General features: G+C 42.8%; 2 protein-coding genes and 1 long non-coding RNA gene across 5 annotated transcripts in view; 1 reads left to right on the top strand and 2 right to left on the bottom strand.

Annotated features, from left to right (window-relative positions):
- The window catches only part of LOC114859061 (synaptotagmin-2-like), a 72,888-nt gene that overhangs the window by 36,965 nt on the left and 13,996 nt on the right, over positions 1-21,927 (bottom strand). Inside the window, exons 1-3 of one of the 3 annotated variants that reach the window (XM_029156933.3) lie at positions 18,104-18,250; positions 8,872-9,087; positions 2,537-2,697 (exon numbers count right to left, since the gene is read on the bottom strand). In XM_029156933.3, coding sequence (XP_029012766.1) covers positions 2,537-2,697; positions 8,872-9,067 — 357 coding nt within the window. In that variant the 5' untranslated portion in view covers positions 9,068-9,087; positions 18,104-18,250. Of the gene's footprint in view, positions 1-2,536; positions 2,698-8,871; positions 9,088-18,103; positions 18,251-21,927 lie in introns of those variants that run through there. The other 2 variants (XM_029156935.3, XM_029156934.3) reach the window with 2 other exon arrangements.
- The window catches only part of LOC129604322 (uncharacterized), a 196,367-nt gene that overhangs the window by 32,467 nt on the left and 141,973 nt on the right, over positions 1-21,927 (bottom strand). The window lies entirely within an intron of this gene.
- Positions 9,083-11,360, top strand: LOC114859062 (uncharacterized). The gene is made up of 2 exons (XR_003786461.2): positions 9,083-9,881; positions 9,958-11,360. It is a non-coding gene; the product is annotated as an uncharacterized LOC114859062 (long non-coding RNA).

The following is a 21,927-nucleotide window of genomic DNA, read 5'->3' on the forward strand; positions in this document are numbered from 1 at the left end:
GTTGCATCAGCATAGACTGCAGGGCTTCACGGGCTACAAAGCAGCATGACGTACCCTTAAATTCAAGCAGCTGCTTCATAACGTGGAGTTGTTGTGTTATTTTGTTCACCTGCTTGTACAGAACGAGCTGAGAAGAGCCAGTAGGAGAAGATGTGATCCGACACATTGCTGAGTCCAGACACTTTCTAAAACCTTTGGCCAAAATCCTCAAGAAATAATCACTGTTTGCTCTTTTTCTCCTCTTTACATCTGAAACTCTCTTTATGTGTTTACAGATTGTTACAGTTACTAGTGAAGGGTTTCTACAGGTCAACGTACGATACCCTGAGGATGGTTACTACAGTAACTAATCTTTCATTCCAAGTTGAGTCCAGATTTCCTGGCTGATACTCCAATGTGAATTACTGAGTCCCTTGTGCTAGAACACAATCTAGCAATTTACTAACAGCCAACTGCTCCTGATGTAATCAGAGAGCGTGATAAAATGATAATTCATGAACTTTCCTATCTTCTATCTTTTCTTTATGTTACATCCAGTGACTCGTTTCACCTCTTTAGAGGCAGCCTTGGCTAATCAAGTGAGGGCAATTTGCCTTGATATGAATATTAAAGTAAACTTTCATTTGGGGCACTGCATGGTGTCAGATAATATCTCGGTACGGTACAGTCTTCATGAAAAATTACTGACATCTTCACATGACTGGAGGGTCAAGCTACTCAGTGATGAGCTGGAAAAGGAACAGGGCACACGCAGAGATAAAACACACTCATATACATGCAAGCTCTTGTGCATGCTTAAAAACCCATTTACTCGCCTTGTCTCTCACACACGCACGCACACCTACTCCTGCAGTATATGTGGCATTCTCCATCTTCACTGTGGTAAATGCTTTTCATCCCAGCATGCCAGGCCACACAATGCAGAGTATGAGTTACCTTATAATCTTTCAAAACAGGGTAAAACATAACGTATGTATATTGTTTAAAACCTGTACAACAATTTTTTGTCAGGTTCAAAAATTTCTGCACATTGACTTAAACTGCATTTGAATAATTACATTTCAAAGGAGTAATTTTGTGTTGTTTTCATTTTGGACTTCAAGTTCAAATGTATTAAGATATCAAATGTCGGCTGATTGTAGCCTTAACTATGGATCAACTGAAATCAGGTAACTGGCTCATCATCTCCTAAGTGACTGTGCCCTAGTTGTTGTTGAATGGGTCATCCAGGAAAGTTACTCTCAAGTCAAGTTGTGGCCATTCGATGGTACCTACTGTGTGGGCATAAGCTGGTCTTTGTCAACACACAAACGGCTTAACAGCATCTGTCGTTGAACTCACAGTGTGTTTGCACATGTGCAGATTTCAGGCTTGTGTCTCTTTGGAGAGGAATCCTTTGTGTGATTCCCATTTTTTTATTGTGACTAATTGCTGTGGTGGAAACACGCTTCAGCTCCCAGGGAAAGTTGCAGCCATTATTTGACAAATGTCCAGCTTAGCCCTTGCACATGCATGTTAGTGATCTCAGTGGGTTTTTCAGTGCACTCATCATTCAAAGGCTCAACTGTAGGATATGTTTAATGTTAATTTCAAACCAATATTAAAAAGTTTTCTATTGTTTCTGCCAAAAGTTGCAATATGAGGATAGTCAAGACAGAGCAGTAGGTGCGGCATACAGGATCAGTTGAGTGGATTTTGCGAAGCAGCTTATACACTCCCATTGATTCTTCAAGCACCAGCAGCACCTAAGCTTGCACAAAGCTAAGGAAGCCATCACACTTGTGTCAACATCACTGACAACCAACCCCTCCAAAACACAGACCAGCCCACCCGCACCACCAATCGTCATCCCCCTGCCCCCATCTGCGCTTACACAGGGAGGCCAGAGAGGGGCACCGCGTGCTATTGAACCTACCGTAGGCAGAGAAGTCCACCACAGTCAAGACACACGGAGCACACATAAGACACAAAGCAGGAAGGAGGAGAGCAGAGACAAAGGAAGATATTGAACTCACAGCAGACACCAAAGAAGGATAATCACAGCAAAGGCAGTCAGGAAGATGACAGACAACAGACGAGCTTCCTCATCAGCACAATCATATCTTGTGCAGCACGGCTTGGGGGTTTCAAAATAACCCCACTTTGGAATTCTTATTTTTAGCGTAGCTTATCCAATCATCAATATGTGTGGAAAAACAATAAATATAGGGTCCAAAATAATGAGGTAGTGCTAACTAATAATTTACAATTGCGACAATAAAGCATTACAATGGTTTGGCTGAACAGATAAGAGCCCTTTCATTTTCTACTCAAACCCCAAAGCACAAGTGAAAGAAAGAGCAACAGTAACATTCATGACATATACATCAAATAAAAAGAAAGAATAAAAACAATAAGAAATATTTATGGCAGCTAAAGAATGTAATTAACACCTGCAGAGAAGACATTCGTTTTGGTTAAACAGTATGAGCTAAAATCTGGTTATTACCTATTTGCATGTTTGGGGTATACACAGCAACCTCACAGTGCAACCTACCTCCCCCCCTTTCAGGTTCTTCATTCCCATTTCACCCTTCCCTTTTTTTCCCTTCTTGGTCTTTTTCTTCTTGCAGCAGCATTTCTTGACAATGCAGAAGCAGCATGTTAAAATGAGCAATGCAGCGACCACAGCGATGGCGATGATGGCCCAGGACGGCACTGAGGAGGAGACACAGGCCAAGATGGAACATCAACAAAACAAGACAAGAGGCAAATACTTTGACATTTGAGCCAATCATTGTCATGGGTCCTATATATTTAGTAGGAGGTGCTAGGTTAAATTAGATTGGGTGGAAATTAGGTTTCTTTGCCATTAGGGAGGGCAGCCAGTGATCAATACCAAATAAAGACATTATGAGGCTGCTGATGCCTGCAGCAAACCAGAGAATCTAATCCTAAAGTCAATAGGAGCTGTTTGATCAAAACCAGTTTGGGCTCGTCAGTGATCAGGTCGTGATGTGTCGTTCATGAACAATTTGTTCAATATGAACTAATCTTCTATATGACTCAGGAGGAACAAGTCCTCTCATGCAGTACCTTCTCTTGCTACATGGCAGCAGCTGCTTAAGCTCAGTCAGCAGGGCAGGAAGCAGAAATGATTAATTTACTCAATTGAGCTTCCGTCCTCAGGGATTCGTTTTTTTATCATGTGACAGCCAGGCCCCTCAGGCTCTGTGGCGAAGAAGAACTCCAGTTCATTTGCGATTCGTTCATACAGATCCCTATGAATCGTTTGTTCGTTCACTTGTCACGTGACAGCTGTAGCACAGCTACGGGGTTGTGTAAACTTAGAAACAAGGAAATGAACAATGTCTGATATCTGATGTTCTTTTTTTTTGTCACCTGACATACCACACACATTATTTATTCATTGAATCATAATTAATTTGTGGTCTTTGATTGTTGTAGACGTGTGTAGTGTTATTGTGTACATAATGTTTTTGTGTTTTTATTATATTAAAAAAAAAAATCCCTTCTCACCCCACGCGGGTGGTCTCATCCGTTTTTCCAAGCTCAGGTCCTCTACCAGAGGCCAGGAAGCTTAAGGGTTCTGCGTAGTATCCTTGCTGTTCCAGTTTGGGCTCGTCAGTGATCAGGTTTCCAGTCCATACTCAGCGCAGATGTTCCTGTATACTATGCCAGCCACTTGGTTATGGCGTTCCATGTATGCTTTCCCTGCCAGCATCTTACACCCTGCAGTTATGTGCTGGACCGTCTCAGGGGCCTCTTTGCACAGTCTACACCTTGGGTCTTGTCTGGTGTGGTAGATCTGGGCCTCTATGGCTCTGGTGCTCAGGGCCTGCTCCTGTGCAGCCAGGATGAGTGCCTCTGTGCTGTCCTTCAGCCCAGCCCTTTCAAGCCATTGGTAGGATTTGTTGAGATCAGCCACTTCAGTTATGTTCCGGTGGTACATCCCGTGCAAGGGCTTGTCCTCCCATGATGGTCCCTCATCCAGCATCTCATCCTCTGTTCTCCACTGCCTGAGACATTCCCTCAGTCATCTGTCGGAGCCTTATCCTTGATGTACTTACAGTATGGATCTTGGATGTTTCATCCTGAAAAGTGGCTCTCACACTCACTAGTCCTCGGCCTCCTTCTTTGCAGCTAGCGTACAGTCTCAGGGTGCTGGATTTGGGGTGGAACCCTCCATGCATGGTGAGGAGCTTTCGTGTCTTAACATCCGTGGTCTGTATCTCTTCCTTTAGACACCTTATTATTCCCGCAGGGTATCTGATCACTGGCAGGGCTTAGCTGTTTATTGCCCAGGATTTGTTCTTGTCATTGAGCTGGCTTCTTAGGACTTGCCTTACTCGTTGGAGGTATTTGGCTGTTGCCGCATTCCTTGTTGCCTGTTCAAGGTTGCCATTCGCCTGTGGTATTCGAAGGTACTTGTAACTGTCCTCAGTGTCTGCTATTGTTCCTTCTAGGAGTGGAACCCCTTCTGTGTGGATAACCTTGCCTGTCTTTGTCACCATCCTCCCACATTTCTCGAGCCCGAATGACATCCCAACGTCCGAGCTGTAGATCCTGGTGGTGTGGATCAGTGAGTCGATGTCTCGCTCACTCTTGGCGTACAGCTTGATGTCATCCATGTAGAGGAGGTGACTTATGGTGGCCCCGTTCCGGAGTCGGTATCCATAGCCAGTCTTGTTTATTATTTGGCTGAGGGGGTTCAGACCTATGCAGAACAGCAGTGGGGACAGTGCATCTCCTTGGTATATGCCACATTTGATGGATACTTGGGCAAGTGGCTTCCCATTGGCTTCAATGGTGGTTCTCCACAACCTCATTGAGTTTGCAATGAAGGCCCTTAGAGTTCTGTTGATGTTGTACAGCTCCAAGCATTCAGTGATCCATGTGTGTGGCATTGAGTCATAGGCTTTCTTGTAGTCGATCCAGGCTGTGCACAGGTTGGTGTGTCGCATTCTGCAGTCTTGGGCGACTGTTCTGTCTACCAGGAGTTGGTGTTTGGCTCCTCTGGTGTCCTTACCAATGCCCTTCTGTGCTTTGCTCATGTATTGACCCATGTGCCCACTTATCTTAGCTGCAATGATGCCTGACATGAGCTTCCATGTTGTGGAGAGGCAGGTTATTGGCCGGTAGTTGGATGGGACTGTACCCTTCGAGGGATCCTTCATTATCAGGATTGTTCACCTTTCGCTTAACCATTCAGGGTGCGTCCCATCCCTTAGCAGCTGGTTCATTTGTGCTGCCAGGCGCTCATGGATTCCAGTGAGCTTCTTTAGCCAGTAGGCATGGATCATGTCAGGGCCAGGTGCTGTCCAGTTTTTCATACCTGAGACTCTTTGTTGGATGTCTGCCACTGTGATAGTCACTGGATTCTGTTCAGGGAGGTTGCTGTGGTCTTCCCTCAGATCCACCAGCCACTTTGCATCACTGTTGTGTGACACCTCCCTTTCCCATATACCTTTCCAGTACTGTTCAGTTTCCAGCCTTGGTGGGTCTGCTCTGCTGTTATTACCCTGCCATTGAGAGTACACTTTCGCAGGTTGTGTTGCGAACAGCCGGTTTATTCGTCTGGTTTCGTTGTCTTCGGTGTATCTCTTGGCAGTGGCTTGGCTTGGCAGGTTCGAGTGCTTCAGGTATGGTCATCTGGCTGTACCTCTTGGGCATCGTTTTTTTCATTGCACCTCTCTGGGCTTCTGTCATTTGGCTCACTTCCCTCCGAGCTGCCTTGATTTTTGCCTCCAACCTTCGTTTCCATGGTGGGTATTGTTTTTTTCATGGCTCCCATGATTGCTCTTAAAGCCTTATAGCGTATATCAGCTCATTGGTTTCTGTGATTGTTGTGGTAGGGATCACTCTCAATGCTGCATTCACATCTTCCATGAGACTTTCTGATGGTACTTCACTGAGTCGTTGTAGTGGGGTTCGGGGTTGCCTGTTCAATCTCGCCATGATCTTAACTTTCAGGTCAGTCGCTGCCTCGCTCAGCATATCTATCTATGTGGGTTTCTCCGTTCCCATTCGCCGCACATTCTTTTCATGTACCCCCTCTATATATGACTATATATGATTATATATATAAAAAAAAAAAACCTCCCTTCTCACCCCACGCGGGTGGTCTCATCCACCTTCCAAGCTCGGGTCCTCTACCAGAGGCCAGGAAGCTTGAGGGTTCTGCGCAGTATCCTTGCTGTTCCTAGGACTGCACTTTTCTGGACTGAGATGTCGGATGTTATTCCAGGGATCTGTTGTAGCCACTCCTCCAGTTTGGGGGTCACTGCCCCCAGTGCTCCAATCACCACAGGCACCACTGTGGCCTTCACCTTCCAAGCCTTCTCCAGTTCTTCTCTGAGCCCTTGGTATTTCTCTAGTTTCTCATGTTCCTTTTTCCTGATGTTGCCATCGCTTGGTATTGCCACATCCACCACTACGGCTTTCCTCTGCTCTTTGTCCACCACCACAATGTCTGGTTGGTTCGCCATTACCATTCTGTCTATCTGTATCTGGAAGTCCCACAGGATCTTGGCTTGCTCGTTCTCTACCACCTTGGGAGGTGTTTCCCACTTTGACCTTGGGGTTTCCAGTCCATACTCTGCACAGATGTTCCTGTATACTATGCCAGCCACTTGGTTATGGCGTTCCATGTATGCTTTCCCTGCCAGCATCTTACACCCTGCAGTTATGTGCTGGACCGTCTCAGGGGCCTCTTTGCACAGTCTACACCTTGGGTCTTGTCTGGTGTGGTAGATCTGGGCCTCTATGGCTCTGGTGCTCAGGGCCTGCTCCTGTGCGGCCATGATGAGTGCCTCTGTGCTGTCCTTCAGCCCAGCCCTTTCAAGCCATTGGTAGGATTTGTTGAGATCAGCCACTTCAGTTATGTTCTGGTGGTACATCCCGTGTAAGGGCTTGTCCTCCCATGATGGTCCCTCTTCCAGCATCTCATCCTCTGTTCTCCACTGCCTGAGACATTCACTCAGCACGTCATCTGTCGGGGCCTTCTCCTTGATGTACTTATGGATTTTGGATGTTTCATCCTGGATAGTGGCTCTCACGCTCACTAGTCCTCGGCCTCCTTCCTTGCGGCTAGCGTACAGTCTCAGGGTGCTGGATTTGGGGTGGAACCCTCCATGCATGGTGAGGAGCTTTCGTGTCTCAACATCTGTGGTCTGTATCTCTTCCTTTGGCCACCTTATTATTCCCGCAGGGTATCTGATCACTGGCAGGGCGTAGCTGTTTATTGCCTGGGATTTGTTCTTGCCATTGAGCTGGCTTCTTAGGACTTGCCTTACTCGTTGGAGGTATTTGGCTGTTGCCGCATTCCTTGTTGCCTGTTCAAGGTTGCCGTTTGCCTGTGGTATTCCAAGGTACTTGTAACTGTTCTCAATGTCTGCTATTGTTCCTTCTGGGAGTGAGACCCCTTCTGTGTGGATTACCTTGCCTCTCTTTGTCACCATCCTCCCACATTTCTCGAGCCCGAATGACATCCCGATGTCCGAGCTGTAGATCCTGGTGGTGTGGATCAGTGAGTCGATGTCTCGCTCACTCTTGGCGTACTGCTTGATGTCATCCATGTAGAGGAGGTGACTTATGGTGGCCCCGTTCCGGAGTCGGTATCCATAGCCAGTCTTGTTTATTATTTGGCTGAGGGGGTTCAGACCTATGCAGAACAGCAGTGGGGACAGTGCATCTCCTTGGTATATGCCACATTTGATGGATACTTGGGCAAGTGGCTTCCCATTGGCTTCAAGGGTGGTTCTCCACAACCTCATCGAGTTTGCAATGAAGGCCCTTAGAGTTCTGTTGATGCTGTACAGCTCCAAGCATTCAGTGATCCATGTGTGTGGCATTGAGTCATAGGCTTTCTTGTAGTCGATCCAGGCTGTGCACAGGTTGGTGTGTCGCATTCTGCAGTCTTGGGCGACTGTTCTGTCTACCAGGAGTTGGTGTTTGGCTCCTCTGGTATCCTTACTAATGCCCTTCTGTGCTTTGCTCATGTATTGACCCATGTGCCCACTTATCTTAGCTGCGATGATGCCTGACATGAGCTTCCATGTTGTGGAGAGGCAGGTTATTGGCCGGTAGTTGGGTGGGACTGCACCCTTTGAGGGATCCTTCATTATCAGGATCGTTCGCCCTTCGGTTAGCCATTCAGGGTGAGTCCCATCCCTCAGCAGCTGGTTCATTTGTGTTGCCAGGCGCTCATGGAGTGCAGTGGGCTTCTTTAGCCTGTAGGTGTGGATCATGTCAGGGCCAGGTGCTGTCCAGTTTTTCATACCTGAGACTCTTTGTTGGATGTCTGCCACTGTGATAGTCACTGGGTTCTGTTCAGGGAGGTTGCTGTGGTCTTCCCTCAGATCCACCAGCCACTGTGCATCTCTGTTGTGTGATGCCTCCCTCTCCCATATCCCTTTCCAGTACTGTTCAGTTTCCAGCCTGCTCTGCTGTTATTACCCTGCCATTGAGAGTACATTTTCGCAGGTTGTGTTGCGAACAGCCGGTTTATTCGTCTGGCTTCGTTATCTCTGGTGTATCTCTTTAGGCGGCTGGCCAAGGCTTGTAGCCTTTGCTTGGCAGTTTCGAGTGCTTCAGGTATGGGCATCTGGCTGTACCTCTTGGGCATCGGTCTTTTCATTGCACCTCTCTGGGCCTCTGTCATTTGGCTCACTTCCCCCCGAGCTGCCTTGATTTTTGCCTCCAACCTTTGTTTCCATGGTGGGTATTGTTTCTCATGGCTCCCATGGTTGCTCTTATAGCCAAGCACCTCTAGGATCACTGATGCTATATATATATATATATATATATATATATATATATATATATATATATATATATATATATATACGACAGATCTTGAACGGTACTCACGTGGGATCTTGTCAATTTCATTCAGGAACTTGTTTTTGATCTCGTCGAAGGCGTCGTTCTTGCTGACCGGCTCGGTGGAGTTGTCAGCGGACACTAGGGCGACGGGGGCTGGAGTCACACTCAAGGTACTGGCCCCCGTTGGCTTGGCAGCGACCATGGGCGTTGTCTGATGCCGGAACAAGTTCCACTTCGTCATTTATGCTGCACGCGGTGTCCCTGACAGGCAGAATAAATAATATCTTTAGGCCTGACAAGAAGAACTCCAGAAGCAACAAGAAAAATTTTTTAATGACATTAAAATTAAAGGAATACCTCACCAATTTTTTTTATGCGGGTTGACCAAAAGCATGTTGTGTAATATTTAAGAATGAAGGAACACTCCATAATTTTAATGCAGAGAAATTATGCTTTATTCCTCTGCATAAACTTTCCATGGGCTCACAGACCACCACTAGTGCTTCCTGGTTTTCTCTGTACCTGCCCCAGCAATGGTCAGGCTGAGAGGGAGGGGGAGCCCGGCTGAGAGGGAGGCGGAGCCCAGCTGTTGGAGTGAAACTGCTCTGTCCGCCTCTTTTTCCTCGAATATGCATACAGCACTGATATTCAATGGCCGAAGGACCTGCTGTGGATTATTTATGATACAGCGAGTTCTACCCTGTATTAGTGCAGTCTGATATTCATGGTTACTCGTATGGGCAAAAGTGCTGCACAGACGATTTATGACGTCTGGAGAAGATCCAGCCAAAAGACGCCCGGAGCCCTAATAGAGAGCTGGGGCCCGGCATCCCTGAGCCAAGAACTGGCAGCAGAGAGCCAGCTGCATCGTGTCTCTGCAATGCGCGCCAATAGAAACACAACTGAATATAAATCAGAGGTGTAATGAATCTACTGCTGACAGGGGAACGTGTTACGTTTTGCTGCATATAAAAAAAAGCAGTCGGAACTAGCTTAAGGGTGGCATGGGCAAACCGAAAAAAACAGCCAGGACAGGACGGTTGAATGAGCACAGAGTAAGTAATATATTCGACCGTTTATTGTTTTAGCAACTCTAATACTAATTTAATAATTAATTTTATCATTTTGTAGGCAATATCGGCTGGCCGCATATTGTCACAAAGACTCTTGGAAAGAACCGTTTTGTTTTGCCAGCCACTAACAGCAGATGAAGAAAAGAAGAGGGTTTTGGCTAAATGACAGATAACTGTCTGTTTTTATTCAAAATAAAAGGCATATGTCTTTATTCAAACACACTGTTAAAATATAAGTTTTGTTAAAAATGTAAAGCAATCCCAAATAACGTTTGTCTGTGAACCTGAGGAAGTAACACGCCCCGCAGTAGCAGGTCACACTGAAGCTTGGAAGGTTTGTCTTAGTGCAATGCATTCTGTGTGTTGTAGGATTTGACCATTTTCAGCTACAACACATAATATAAACATAAAATGCTTATTCTTCCCTTTAATATTTTCTACAATCATCTACACTTGTACTTCTAACAGCCTTCAGGTCAATGGACAATGATTTGAAAGCAGTTACGAAAAACAAGCATTAGTCCCCAGCCTGTTTGTTCTGGACTGTGTACTAATGTGTATATCCTACAATACACATTCTGTGTGTTGTAGGATATACTCATTTTTAAACACAACACATAATATTGCCACTTTTCCCTGTTTTTGTTTAACATAGACCATCAATGTTAAATGTTTTTGCACATTTTGGCTGATAAAATGTCAGATTTTTAAAACACAACTTGCACTTAAGCGTTGAAGTATCCCTACAAAACACCTAGGTTTTGGTTGATATCACGTGTCTATATCCCCATGGAGACAGGATTTGAAACTTTGTGACCGCTTCACTGACTGCTAGTTGACTGTAGCTGTTTCCGTTTTAATTAATAGTCCTTTGTCTCATTAGAGACACACACACAAACAGTCCTCTAACATGCACTACAAACACTGAATGTCTGGCAAGACAACAAGCAAAGCACCACAGACAGATTTACAATCACAGACAGGCTTCAGCCAAAGAACAGCTTGAACAATAATTCAACGTAAAACCTGGTGAGTGTGGCGTTTCCCACTGTCTGAATGGTGTATTTTTTCTTATTAAGTAAAGTTAACCACTAGTCAGGTTTTACAATTTGGAAGCTGTAAAAAAAACAGTTTTAACTACGGGTACCCATGTAAGCTAATTGATTTAAAATATCAAAGGAAGCTTTGTGTGGTTTAATGTTAGTAAAGACAAAAACAACTTATGTTCATATACTTTGTGTGGGAATCATCTTGGAAGAGAGTGTGGTGATGTATGAACTGGCCAACCTGCCCTCCAGCTGGACTACCCTAAATACATGAAAAACCCTTTTTCCTTTTTTCAGCAGCTACTGTAATGTTATGTTAAACAAATGTATAATTTAAATGAGCACACTTTTACTTTAATCGTATTGTTAAATGATGAATTCGAAGCAAAATACATGTTTATTGTTTATACTGTTACTGTTTTTCATTGACCTTGTGCTTTTGTAAGGTTAGGTTAACTTACAGCAGTGTGTAAAACGCATACCTTTCCTTTAATCAAACAGGTAAATCAGATGCACTAAGCCTTCTGGGTAATCATCGTCAGTGATTTTTTCAGTGACTATTTTAACTATTTGTGGTTTTAGTGTGTACTTGTGTAAGAATATGCTTTTGATTGGTTTTGTTTACTATTGGTAAATGTTTGTACAGTTTGTGCAGCCATATCTATGCCTAGCTACAACTGACTGTGGCCAGTGAGGTGTCTTTTTAATTATACTTACTTTATAAACTATGGAATTGGCCTGAAGACACCAACACAAGAGTGACAGAACTGGTACTGCCAGTAAAAAAGGTCACCAAATGACCCTCCTATAAATCACTACAGAGAAGCTCTGTGGGAAGCCTAGAGAGTACCAAAGTGAGTGGGTAAACTCCCAGAAGATAGGAATAACAGAGAATTTAATCAATTTGCCAGTAATATGGACTTTGTGTGATGATATTTGAATGTGTACATTATTTATTTAGCTAGTGATTAGCTTAGCATATGTCATTCTTTGGCTTATAACTCACATGTAATTGCTAGCATGCATTGGTGCATATCATTAGATAGATTTAGATTAGAGCTTTCACTGCTTTTCAAATTGAGCCCTTGTCTATGTGCGTTACATAAAGTATCACAGCGGTAGACATATAAATGGGTGGCAAACTAGCCCAGGTTGAGCTATAATGCTAACTAAATGCAAACAGTTTATTGTATCATATCATCGTCTGTGTTTGATGTACATACAGTAAACAACACTTATATAGTGTTGTAGCCCTCATTCTGCTGATGTTGATGTTAGACATAGGTATTTGTTTATGCATTTGTTTATCCTGTAAAACACACTGCACCCCCATAATACTTTCAAATGAATTAGAAATCAGGGATGATTTTGTTGAAGTTTTGCTTTGAATAAATTTAAGATATAAACTGAAGCAAATGGATAACATAGTTGATACTATAAATGTTTTCAAATTAAATCAATGTGGTAATTAGTTCACTGAATGGTGGATTAAACTTGCGGATAAGTTGATACATTTAGTGTATTGAACTCAAAATAAACATTTTAGTCTCCTAATATTTTAGGTTGAGTTCACTTAATAGATTGAATTCATTTACCATTACTTACATTGATTAAGGCAAACGGTTTCCTCAATTTTTTTAAGTTAACCCAAGTAATCTGGGTTTATACTGAGAATAAACAACTACGAGCCTTATCCTGTGGTGTTTCAGTCAGACCTGTTTGCAGTTCAAGAAATTACAGTGTGAAGAGTGCAGCTGAAAGTAGCATTTCGATAGAGTGATGAGTGATTGGACGAGACCTTGTCTGAGGAAGCACAGAGAGACGACATGAACAACAAAAGGCTGTTGAAGTCAGTCGAAGACAACAGACAAAAACAGAAGATTTTCCAGTTTCCTACACTTCAAGATGGTGCCAGAAAGTTTGTCTCTATTTATTGCTACATATAAATTATTCAAATAAAGGCTGACAGCGGGAAAGATGGGCTTTTATTATTCAGAGCGCAGCACCAGTTTCTCCATCTGAAAAATAAAAGTCTGGTGCTGATGTTAAAAACATCTTGTGACAATGAACTGCACTACTACTTCACAATGTGTAGGTTGCTTAATAAAACAGCGATCATAGTCCTCGCTGTAACCATGCTGCGGAATCCATCATTGTACAGGAAATACTGTTAAAAGAATCAACTCACATATGAGCTTTGTAGCTCTTCATCCTGTTTGTCATGATGGTGAAACTAGACCACTTACACTTACAGTACATACATGATGACACAAAAATCATGTTGGTCCAAGATTTTCATTTTTATTGCATTCAACCTACTGAATGGTAAGATGAACATAGTTTAATATTCCCAAAATCAAGAGCTCGAGGTAAATTCTGGGCTTAACCAAGCTCTCAATAACAACATTAGGAAGGACAATATTTTCAACTAAATTCTCTAATTACTCAAAAACAAAGACAAATATCCCACATCATAGGGACAGCTAGAAGCCAGGGCAACACAAACTTAACATAACCATAACGTTCAGAGTATACCAGATAAATGCAGCTGTTTTCAAGCTGAGCTTGGTGATTAAGTTCTTGAACCAACTGATAAAATCTTGGAAAAGAGGAAACACAGTATTTGCCCCTTTTTTGCTGACACCACTAAGATGTCCTTGGGGCAGCCTTTTAACCTCCATCTGCTCCAGTGGAGGCTGTGGCTGACAGATCAGATACAGTAGTACTCGGCAGCTTTGAGGTGTGAATGTGTGCAGCTGTGAGTCATGCTCACCAAACCTGTACTGTGTTGCACCTGTTTTATTTATTATTTTCTCTCACCATGCAAATCATGGCACCACAGGCTCACAGCAGAGCAACTACTGTGTAGCAGCATGATCTGTTCCTTATCAATGAATACACAGGTCCACACTGGTCATGCCTCATGTGACATCATGTGCGACGACCTACTGACCTTCGGTGTGACAGCCCCCTGCTGTCAGGAAACCCTAGCCTGCAGATGAAGAGTGTTATGTGGTTATTAAGAGCTTATCAGAATCCAGGTTGCTTCCAAGAGAGCTAAAGTCATGCAGCTGTTTCAGAAGTACCCCGACAACAATTAATTAAAAATCTAGCGCCAAGTCCTTTGATCCCCAGGCTTCAACAACTTGCCTATGGTAGCTCACAGCCGTCTGTCAGTGTCCAAACTACAACTATGAACTATGTTTTTAACCTGAATTTACATTTTTATTCATAATTATATGGCACAGCACAGAGTTCAAAAAACTACAGTATAAATGTCTTTTAAAATGGCTTCTGAATCATGGAGAGAAAACTGGTTACAAGGTCACATGACTGCAGCTCGAGGGCAGTCAGGAGCGGTGGGGCGGCAAATTAAGTATTAAATAGAGACACTGAAAAAAGCTTGGTGGATTAAAAGAAAAACAACAGCAGTGGCTCCTTACTGGCCGGTCGCTAGATGACCACAGTCCTTGAAGATATGAAAGAACCTGAAGTATATGACTAAATCACTGGACCCCCACTGAGGCTGCTGTTATCTGTGACATTACAGGTTTTGTGTGGGTGGAGGTTTTGGCCTCCAACTGATCTGGCTGTGCATCCTGTCCAGCTTAATTTCCTTACATCTACTGTAACTAGTGTGATAGATGAAGTGAGATGGGTTGTATTAATCCAAGTAGCAGCAGAGGGACTCCTAATTTGATCGTCCCAGATTAACACAAAATACAGCTGGTATTCCTTTCCATGTACTCTAGTTCTTTTCATGAATTGAATTGAAGTTGAATTACTCTTTTATTTGAATCCAACTGAGCTGTTTTAGGTGTGAGCCACGTCGTAAATTTATGATAACTACACTTATGGAAGAAGGAATCAGCTCCACTGGTGCTGAATCACAGATGACCTCTGATCCATCTGGACTCGGTTTCAGATGGAAATGTTCACTGCAGCATTTAGAGAGAATGGGTATATTATTTTATACAAAACATTACTGCGGAGTTGCAGAGTTAAGTCAATTAGACTTAATGTGTAGCCTTATTCTTGACCCCTTCCTGTTTAACCTCTGCAGTAATGGACTTAAGGCTACATCACTCATAAATGTCTTATTTTGGCTAAATATGGCAGGGATATCAGTAAACTGATGCTGTGTCGCTTCCTATTTACCACTCAAGGATGAGACACTGTGGAACGGTACTTTTATAGATCGCTTAAATGTTTGTTTCCTTTACCAGGAAGTAAATCTTTATGTCACTGACTGGTGACCTTTGACCTAAGTGAGACAAAATCACTGTCTTGCTCATCACGCACACATGAACTCATTGTGCAGTCTTACAGATGAGGCAGCTGGCATGCACAGTCAGATAAAAGCTACAGTAAGTGTTTGGCAGAGACAGATTTTGGGAAGCTCCAAGCCAAGAGACTGACAAAGGCTCTGGCAAACTTCAAATAAGCATATGGTGCAGAGCCAGACTCCAAAACTCTTGACTGTCATCTTTTACTGCAGGTGGGCAGGTATAACTTGATTAAAACTCAAATTAACGAGGTCAGTCTTACGTTAAAACTTCATCCACACTCTAGATGACAACAGAGCTGCACTGCAACACTGTGTGTTGAGCCTAGAAGCTGCACAAATGCAAACATAAACCATGCTAGCAGCAACAACTAAAAACTGGGGCTATCACTCAGATACAAACATGACAATTACACCTTCATGTCAACAAAGTGCAAGTGCCTGCAGTAATCCTGCTGATGTCACTGCTAATCTGACGATAGTGTCTGAGATAAGCATATCAGAAACAGAACAGAAATCACGTGTCTCCTGTGCGCTGACCCACCCAGAGAGGCTCATTCACAAATTTGCTTGTGGAGATAAAACACTGCTCATTCTCACCTGCAGCCAAATATGAGAGATCAGTGAAACGGAAGTGGAAGGCACCAGGGTTTGAATTCTGAGCAAGGAACTGCAGGGATCATTTACAGCCAGCTGCCATACATCCCTCCATCTACCTTCCTATCACAGCCCCTTCCCCTGTCCCCTGATAGGTCCATTAATCATTCTGTACACTGTAGTGACATAGTGACATCTACATAGTGAGGCTGCATGGCCAAAATGTGAAGGTAATAGGCTACAGACATTATTGTTTAAATCAGGATGTGGAAAGTGGTGGGAAGTGCGTCAGTGTGTAATGGTTCTGGCAGATTTCCTTTTGAGCAAAATGGCTAATATTAATAACTGATAGTAGTTGCACCTGCTGGAAATCTTCTCAGTTGGCTTATATTAGTCTAACAATGAAAGTTATAACCTAAACCCATGTTAAAAAGCCAACATAGTGGCTGGTTGTAGTAATTTCAAAAAGTTCAGTAATTTAACTAATTACTGACTATCCTTCTAACTTCATGATCTGCATTAACTCTAACGCTTGGTATAGCATTGTAGGCATTGCAGAGATAATCTGCTGCATGATGAAACAAGCGGAGAGTAATTTGAATCATTCTCTAGAACAAAGCGTTTCTCTGCTCACTGTCTCTACCTATCACATCGCCTTCCCTCAAAGATCAAGCTAAAGAGCGAGAGAGAGAATATAAATTGCTGCTAAAAACCTCACAACAAAATTGGCTTTTTTTCTCACACTATCAGTGAAGGGTGATGAAAACACCCCATCAGCTCAGCAAGGAGCTGCGACTGGTGACAGCCTCCAACCGTGAAGCGCTGAAGCTCAGCAAAACATGAAGCCCGGACTGGAGGAGACTCAGCTTTCACTTGGAGGGAGAAGCAGCTGAGCAACTGCAACAATACTTGTGTTTTGTCAAGGAAAATCCCTGATTCATTGACAGGGTCAGAGAGTGTCAAGCCAATTAAAATGCAAGGTAAATGCATGGGGATGCTGGAGGTCATACCCACTCAAGCAACACAAGGGTCTCTTCATTCTCTTATACTTCGATCAGTTCCAGTATGGCAGCAGCTGCCTTCTTGGAGGGAGCTGACAGGAAGAAAGATGACTGGTGAACTTCAAAGCACCCTCTTATTTTTCTGGTTATTTATGATAAAGTCTGAGAGTATTTCTCAATGTGGGCGCCACTGGGAGCAGCAGCCTGGGGTACAGACTTAATGAGCCTGTCTGAATGTTTTAGTGCTTAACAAGGAAAGCCTCACAGAGCATGCTCAGTATCAAATGGTCTCTTGGCCTCTGATTACGGGAAGAGTAAGCACGCAGGTGAAGTATATATGCAGCGACTAACAAATGCCACAATACAGTTGTTTACTATTCTTCTGAAACATGAGTCATTATGTGAGCACACAAAATACAAGTCATTGACTAGCGGTGGTGATAATTACACCAGAGACTCTGGGGAGTGAGTGAGTGAGTGAGTGAACGAGCGAAAGAAACGCAGAGAAAGAAAACCTGGATTATATTTTAAATGTTACCTCAGGACACAACGATGAGGACAAGAAATTAAACTGTAGTTCACACCAGGCTAGAATCCGTGCGCTCCCAATAACAGAAATAGACAGAAATTTAGACTTCAACTCTCTGTTGTGCTAATGAATAGACTGATGTAGAAATGCAAGAGTAAGCAACACATTACGCTAGCAGAACCAGGAGAGGTTTGTCCTTTGTGCTTGGGGTCGCCGCTATGCTGCCAGTGCTATACGTCCCATGAGAGACAGCAGAAAAAAGAGCATCCTGAGGCACTTTATTTACCCCCACACTCCTCTCGCTATTCTCCTCAGCATAACTGTCAGCTTCCTTTTATGTCTGACAACTCAGAAGATAAATCACGCTGTGGCTTGTGTCAGTTTCACCGCCCTACAGTAGACGCTTTAGTAGCGTGCAGTCTTTTGGCTCCACAGCTTTAGGTAAGGTTGTGAGAGCTGCTACACAGCATCTGTCAGTAGGGCAGCCCCCTGGACACTCTCCAGCAATGAGTCATTACACCCAGCAGGCAAACTAAATGAAGCATGATCAATGAGAATAATGGATACAGAGCTGCACACAGCTCATACTCACACCTAATCATAACATATTGCACTCAAACTGCATCAAGACAAGGCCAGTCAGTGGATTCCAGAGCAGCTCTGGAGCAAGAGGATGCTCAGCTCAAAGTAAAGCTACAGTCAAATACACACAACATCTACAGGACACTAGATGAAACAACCCTTACCAACACTATTCCAGAATCCTGTTCTCCAAAACAGTCTAACCTATTTCCAAACAGGCACTTGGGGATAACGTTACAATGCCGTGGTGAAGTCCCTCGACTGCTTTCCCATCAGCACCAGCAACTACAGCGCTCTTCTTCGCACTGTTTCCACTGCAGCACTACTTGTCCCCCATATACACTCATTCATTTTCCGTGTGACTACCCCCCACCGCTGTTCCTCCCAGTGCCCTCCTCCTTTCCTTCTTCGGCTGATTTGTGGTGCTGTATGCAGCAATCTGTGCTCCAGTCAAACACATCCAAAAAGAAACCATATGTTCTGTCTGTCTGACAACCACCCTCTCTCTTGTTCAAACTGCTTAGGAAGCTTACACTACAAAGTGGCAGCTGCATGAAAAACATGTAAATAAGTAAAAAGAGCCACCCAAGCCTATTAGCTCACACTGTTTAATGAATACTTTACCAATTTTCAATGGGGTGGACCAAAAACATGTAGTATCTAAGAATGAAGGTAAAATATTACTTATTCCTCTGTATAAATTCACCCCTATGGGCCCCGATACGGATGTAACTATACTTTTGGCCGCTAGTGTGCGCCGGCCTATGGGGTGCCGAATGTAAAAGGAGCACTTATAGTTTTCTCACATTTAACAAAATGACACAACATGTTTTCTCACATTTAGTAAATGTGCGAAAGTCTAAACGTAAATGTTAAATATAAATGTAAATGTTAAATATAAATGTAAATGTTAAATATAAATATAAATGTTAAATATAAATGTTAAATATAAATGTTAAATGTAAATCTAAATGTTAAATGTTAAATCTTAATGTTAAATGTTAAATATAAATGTAAATGTTAAATGTAAATGTTAAATGTAAATGTTAAATGATTGAACTGAATATTTAAGTAGACTCCACCCCCTATTATCCTAGATCAGTGACGCGGACTCAAACACGTCAAACAGTACGCATAGCTCCGCCCACATCTGACTCTGGATTGGTGCACGAAAATACCGGAGAGAAGCCTGAAGTCGAAGCCATCATGGCCGCCAGCTCCGACTTCCTCCCGTTGGGGGAGATTAAACGGGCTGTAACGGCAGGTGTGCGGGCTGACGCTCCGCTTCAAACTGCTGTTCTGTCGTAAACACCATTAATGGGGAGTTAAGTAGGTTTAAATAGAATATTTCTGTGGCGCCGGTGGAGAATTAGTTGGCTAACTATACTAGCTAGCCAAAGTTACGTCCAGGTTAAAAACAAAAGTTTCCAGATCAGATGTGGGCGGGGTTTGCGCGCACTGTTTGAGGTGATTGAGTTCGCGTCTCTGATCTTAAACCAGCGCTGTTTGAGGGTAGGGGTGGAGTCTACTTGCACATTCATGAATATTCAGTTAACACTCGGCGAACATTTACCATTTACATTTAACATTTATATTTAACATTTACATTTAGACTTTTGCCATTTAACTAAATGTGAGAAAACATGTTGTGTAATTTAGTTAAATGTGAGAAAACTAGTTATAGGTGCTCCTTTTACATTCGGCACCCCATACCGGCCCGGGGTTTCTGCTTTTACCGGACGTGACGTCCTTTTTCTCAGATATTGCATAGTGAGCGGTAGCGATAGAAGCAGAACGAGGAGGCAATCTGATCAACAACAAGCGGTAAGTTTTTATTTAATAGTTGGCGAATTAAAACATGTCAGCGAAACAACGTGAAGGCGGATTTTCTTACGACTTTCATTCATAGTTTTATAAATTACGTGCGGTAACGACGTAAAGGTTTAAAGTTAACTGTGTGTCGGATTGTAGGTGGGAGTTCGGCATTTTCAGGCAACTTAACACATTTCTAGGCATTTATTTGAGGAAGATGTTTACTAAATTAAGTGCAAACTTGATGTGTTGTCCGTTTCTTCGGCCATCAAAACGTGTATTACGGTTTCATTAGGTGTGTTGACGGTCAATCACCGTCTAATACAATGCTAAACCAGGTAGCAAAACAAAGTTGACACACAATCAATGAACAATGAAGAACACGTAGGCCAGGCTGCAGGACAAAGACGCTGACTCAATGGTCATGTAATAAACAACAAACACAAAGCCAGTAACACAGACAAACAAATCCAAGTAACATGCTCCAGCAAGGTAATGCATTTTATCTCAGTAGAGGAATTAATTCAAATGCATATAACACAGGCTGTGTCTTTGTTACACTAGTTGACACAGTGTGTTTTACATGTGAAAGGTTTCAGCATTTGTAAAGGAACTACACTTATTTTTGGTTTGTTATCACTGTTGATCTATGTTTCATTACCTATTTATATTTATACTGAATTATATTCTATCCCAACAGGTAAAATTCAGAAAAGAAACATTTTTTTCCCTGGGAGAGTCAATGTGGTGTTTACAAAGGGACCACATGGCTACCTGCGACAAGATCCCTCTGATGCAGCCAAGCATCAGACCGGTGCAGACCTATTCTGCAAGGATGAAGGAGGAGCTGGTCAGACAAAATACCCTGACTGTCATCCGTCAGAGAGGACGGGACGCAACAGAGGACCTGCTGCTGGGAGAATACATTCTCCAATTTGGCAATTATAAAAGCAAGTCTTTTCGCTGGCTCCTTGACAATGACATGGGTTACACCATCTACACCGGACCAGCACTGTATTAGTATTCATTACTAATCACATCACACAGTATTCATTACCAGTACATTCCTCGTACAATAATAATCCACGTTATTTATTGTCAGATAAATTTATCTTTGCAACCCCAAAGTCTAGTTTAATTCAGATAATGTCATAATATAAGGGACACTTGTGTGCTGTGATATGAGGTGTAAAAATCAGTGTAAGTGTTACTGATGGGATGTTTATAAATAATAAAAAAGGCAAAATCTTTCATTTCCGTCTGATAAAATGCACTTTCAGGATGAATATCTAATAATAAAGAGTGTTTGGCTAAGGAAGGAATCTGTGGCTTTCCAACAATTTGATTTAAAATAAAAGCCTGCTAAATGACATAGAAATTATGTCTTTATTCAAACACACTTAAAAATAACCTTTTCCTAAAAATGTAAAGCAATGTCCGAACATTTGTCTGTAAACCGGAGGGGTAACACGCCGCACAGGCGGTGGATAAGGTAGGTCCAATCACTGCAGGTCGGGAGATTCGTCAGAGCGCAGTGCATTCTGGGTGTCGTAGAATAAGACCATTTTCAGCAAATAACAAATAAAACTCACACTTTTCACTGTTTTCTCTAGACATAGTCCATCAACGTTAAACCTTTTTGCACGTTTTGGCTAATAAAATGTCAGATTTTTATAGCTTGCTTTTCAGCAAAGTCCCTAATCAGCCTATTTAATGACAGGGGTGCCAGTGCTGGACCAGACACTGTGGAGCCCTTAATTGTTAAGAGTAGAAGAGGAGAAAAAATGTTGTGATGTATTATTAGGAAACTAAAATATACAAAAGACCAAAAACTGTTTTGTTTGTAGTTAGGTGCTACAGTAGTAAACTTTTTGGCTTGCTGTGCTACTCAGCTTCAAGCCTTTTCATCTTACTAAAGATACAATTATTTACCACCAGATCATAAAGTTGTTGGGGTATTGCACATTTTATTAAATGATACTAAAACAAGCATGAGTGTGTTGTCTCTCCTTGTGAATGAAAGAGCATTATGAGGTGTTGACCCGTGGAGTGTGATTCACAATGACCTCCAGTTCTTGTGTCTATAATAACAGTCATAGAGGGCGAAGCTTCTGGGAGTTTGTTGACTTTAAGTTACAAAATTCTACATTTAGCATAATTGAAACACAACTAGGCA

Source organism: Betta splendens, chromosome 7 (assembly GCF_900634795.4).
Source record: "Betta splendens chromosome 7, fBetSpl5.4, whole genome shotgun sequence".
NCBI classification, from domain to species: domain Eukaryota; kingdom Metazoa; phylum Chordata; class Actinopteri; order Anabantiformes; family Osphronemidae; genus Betta; species Betta splendens.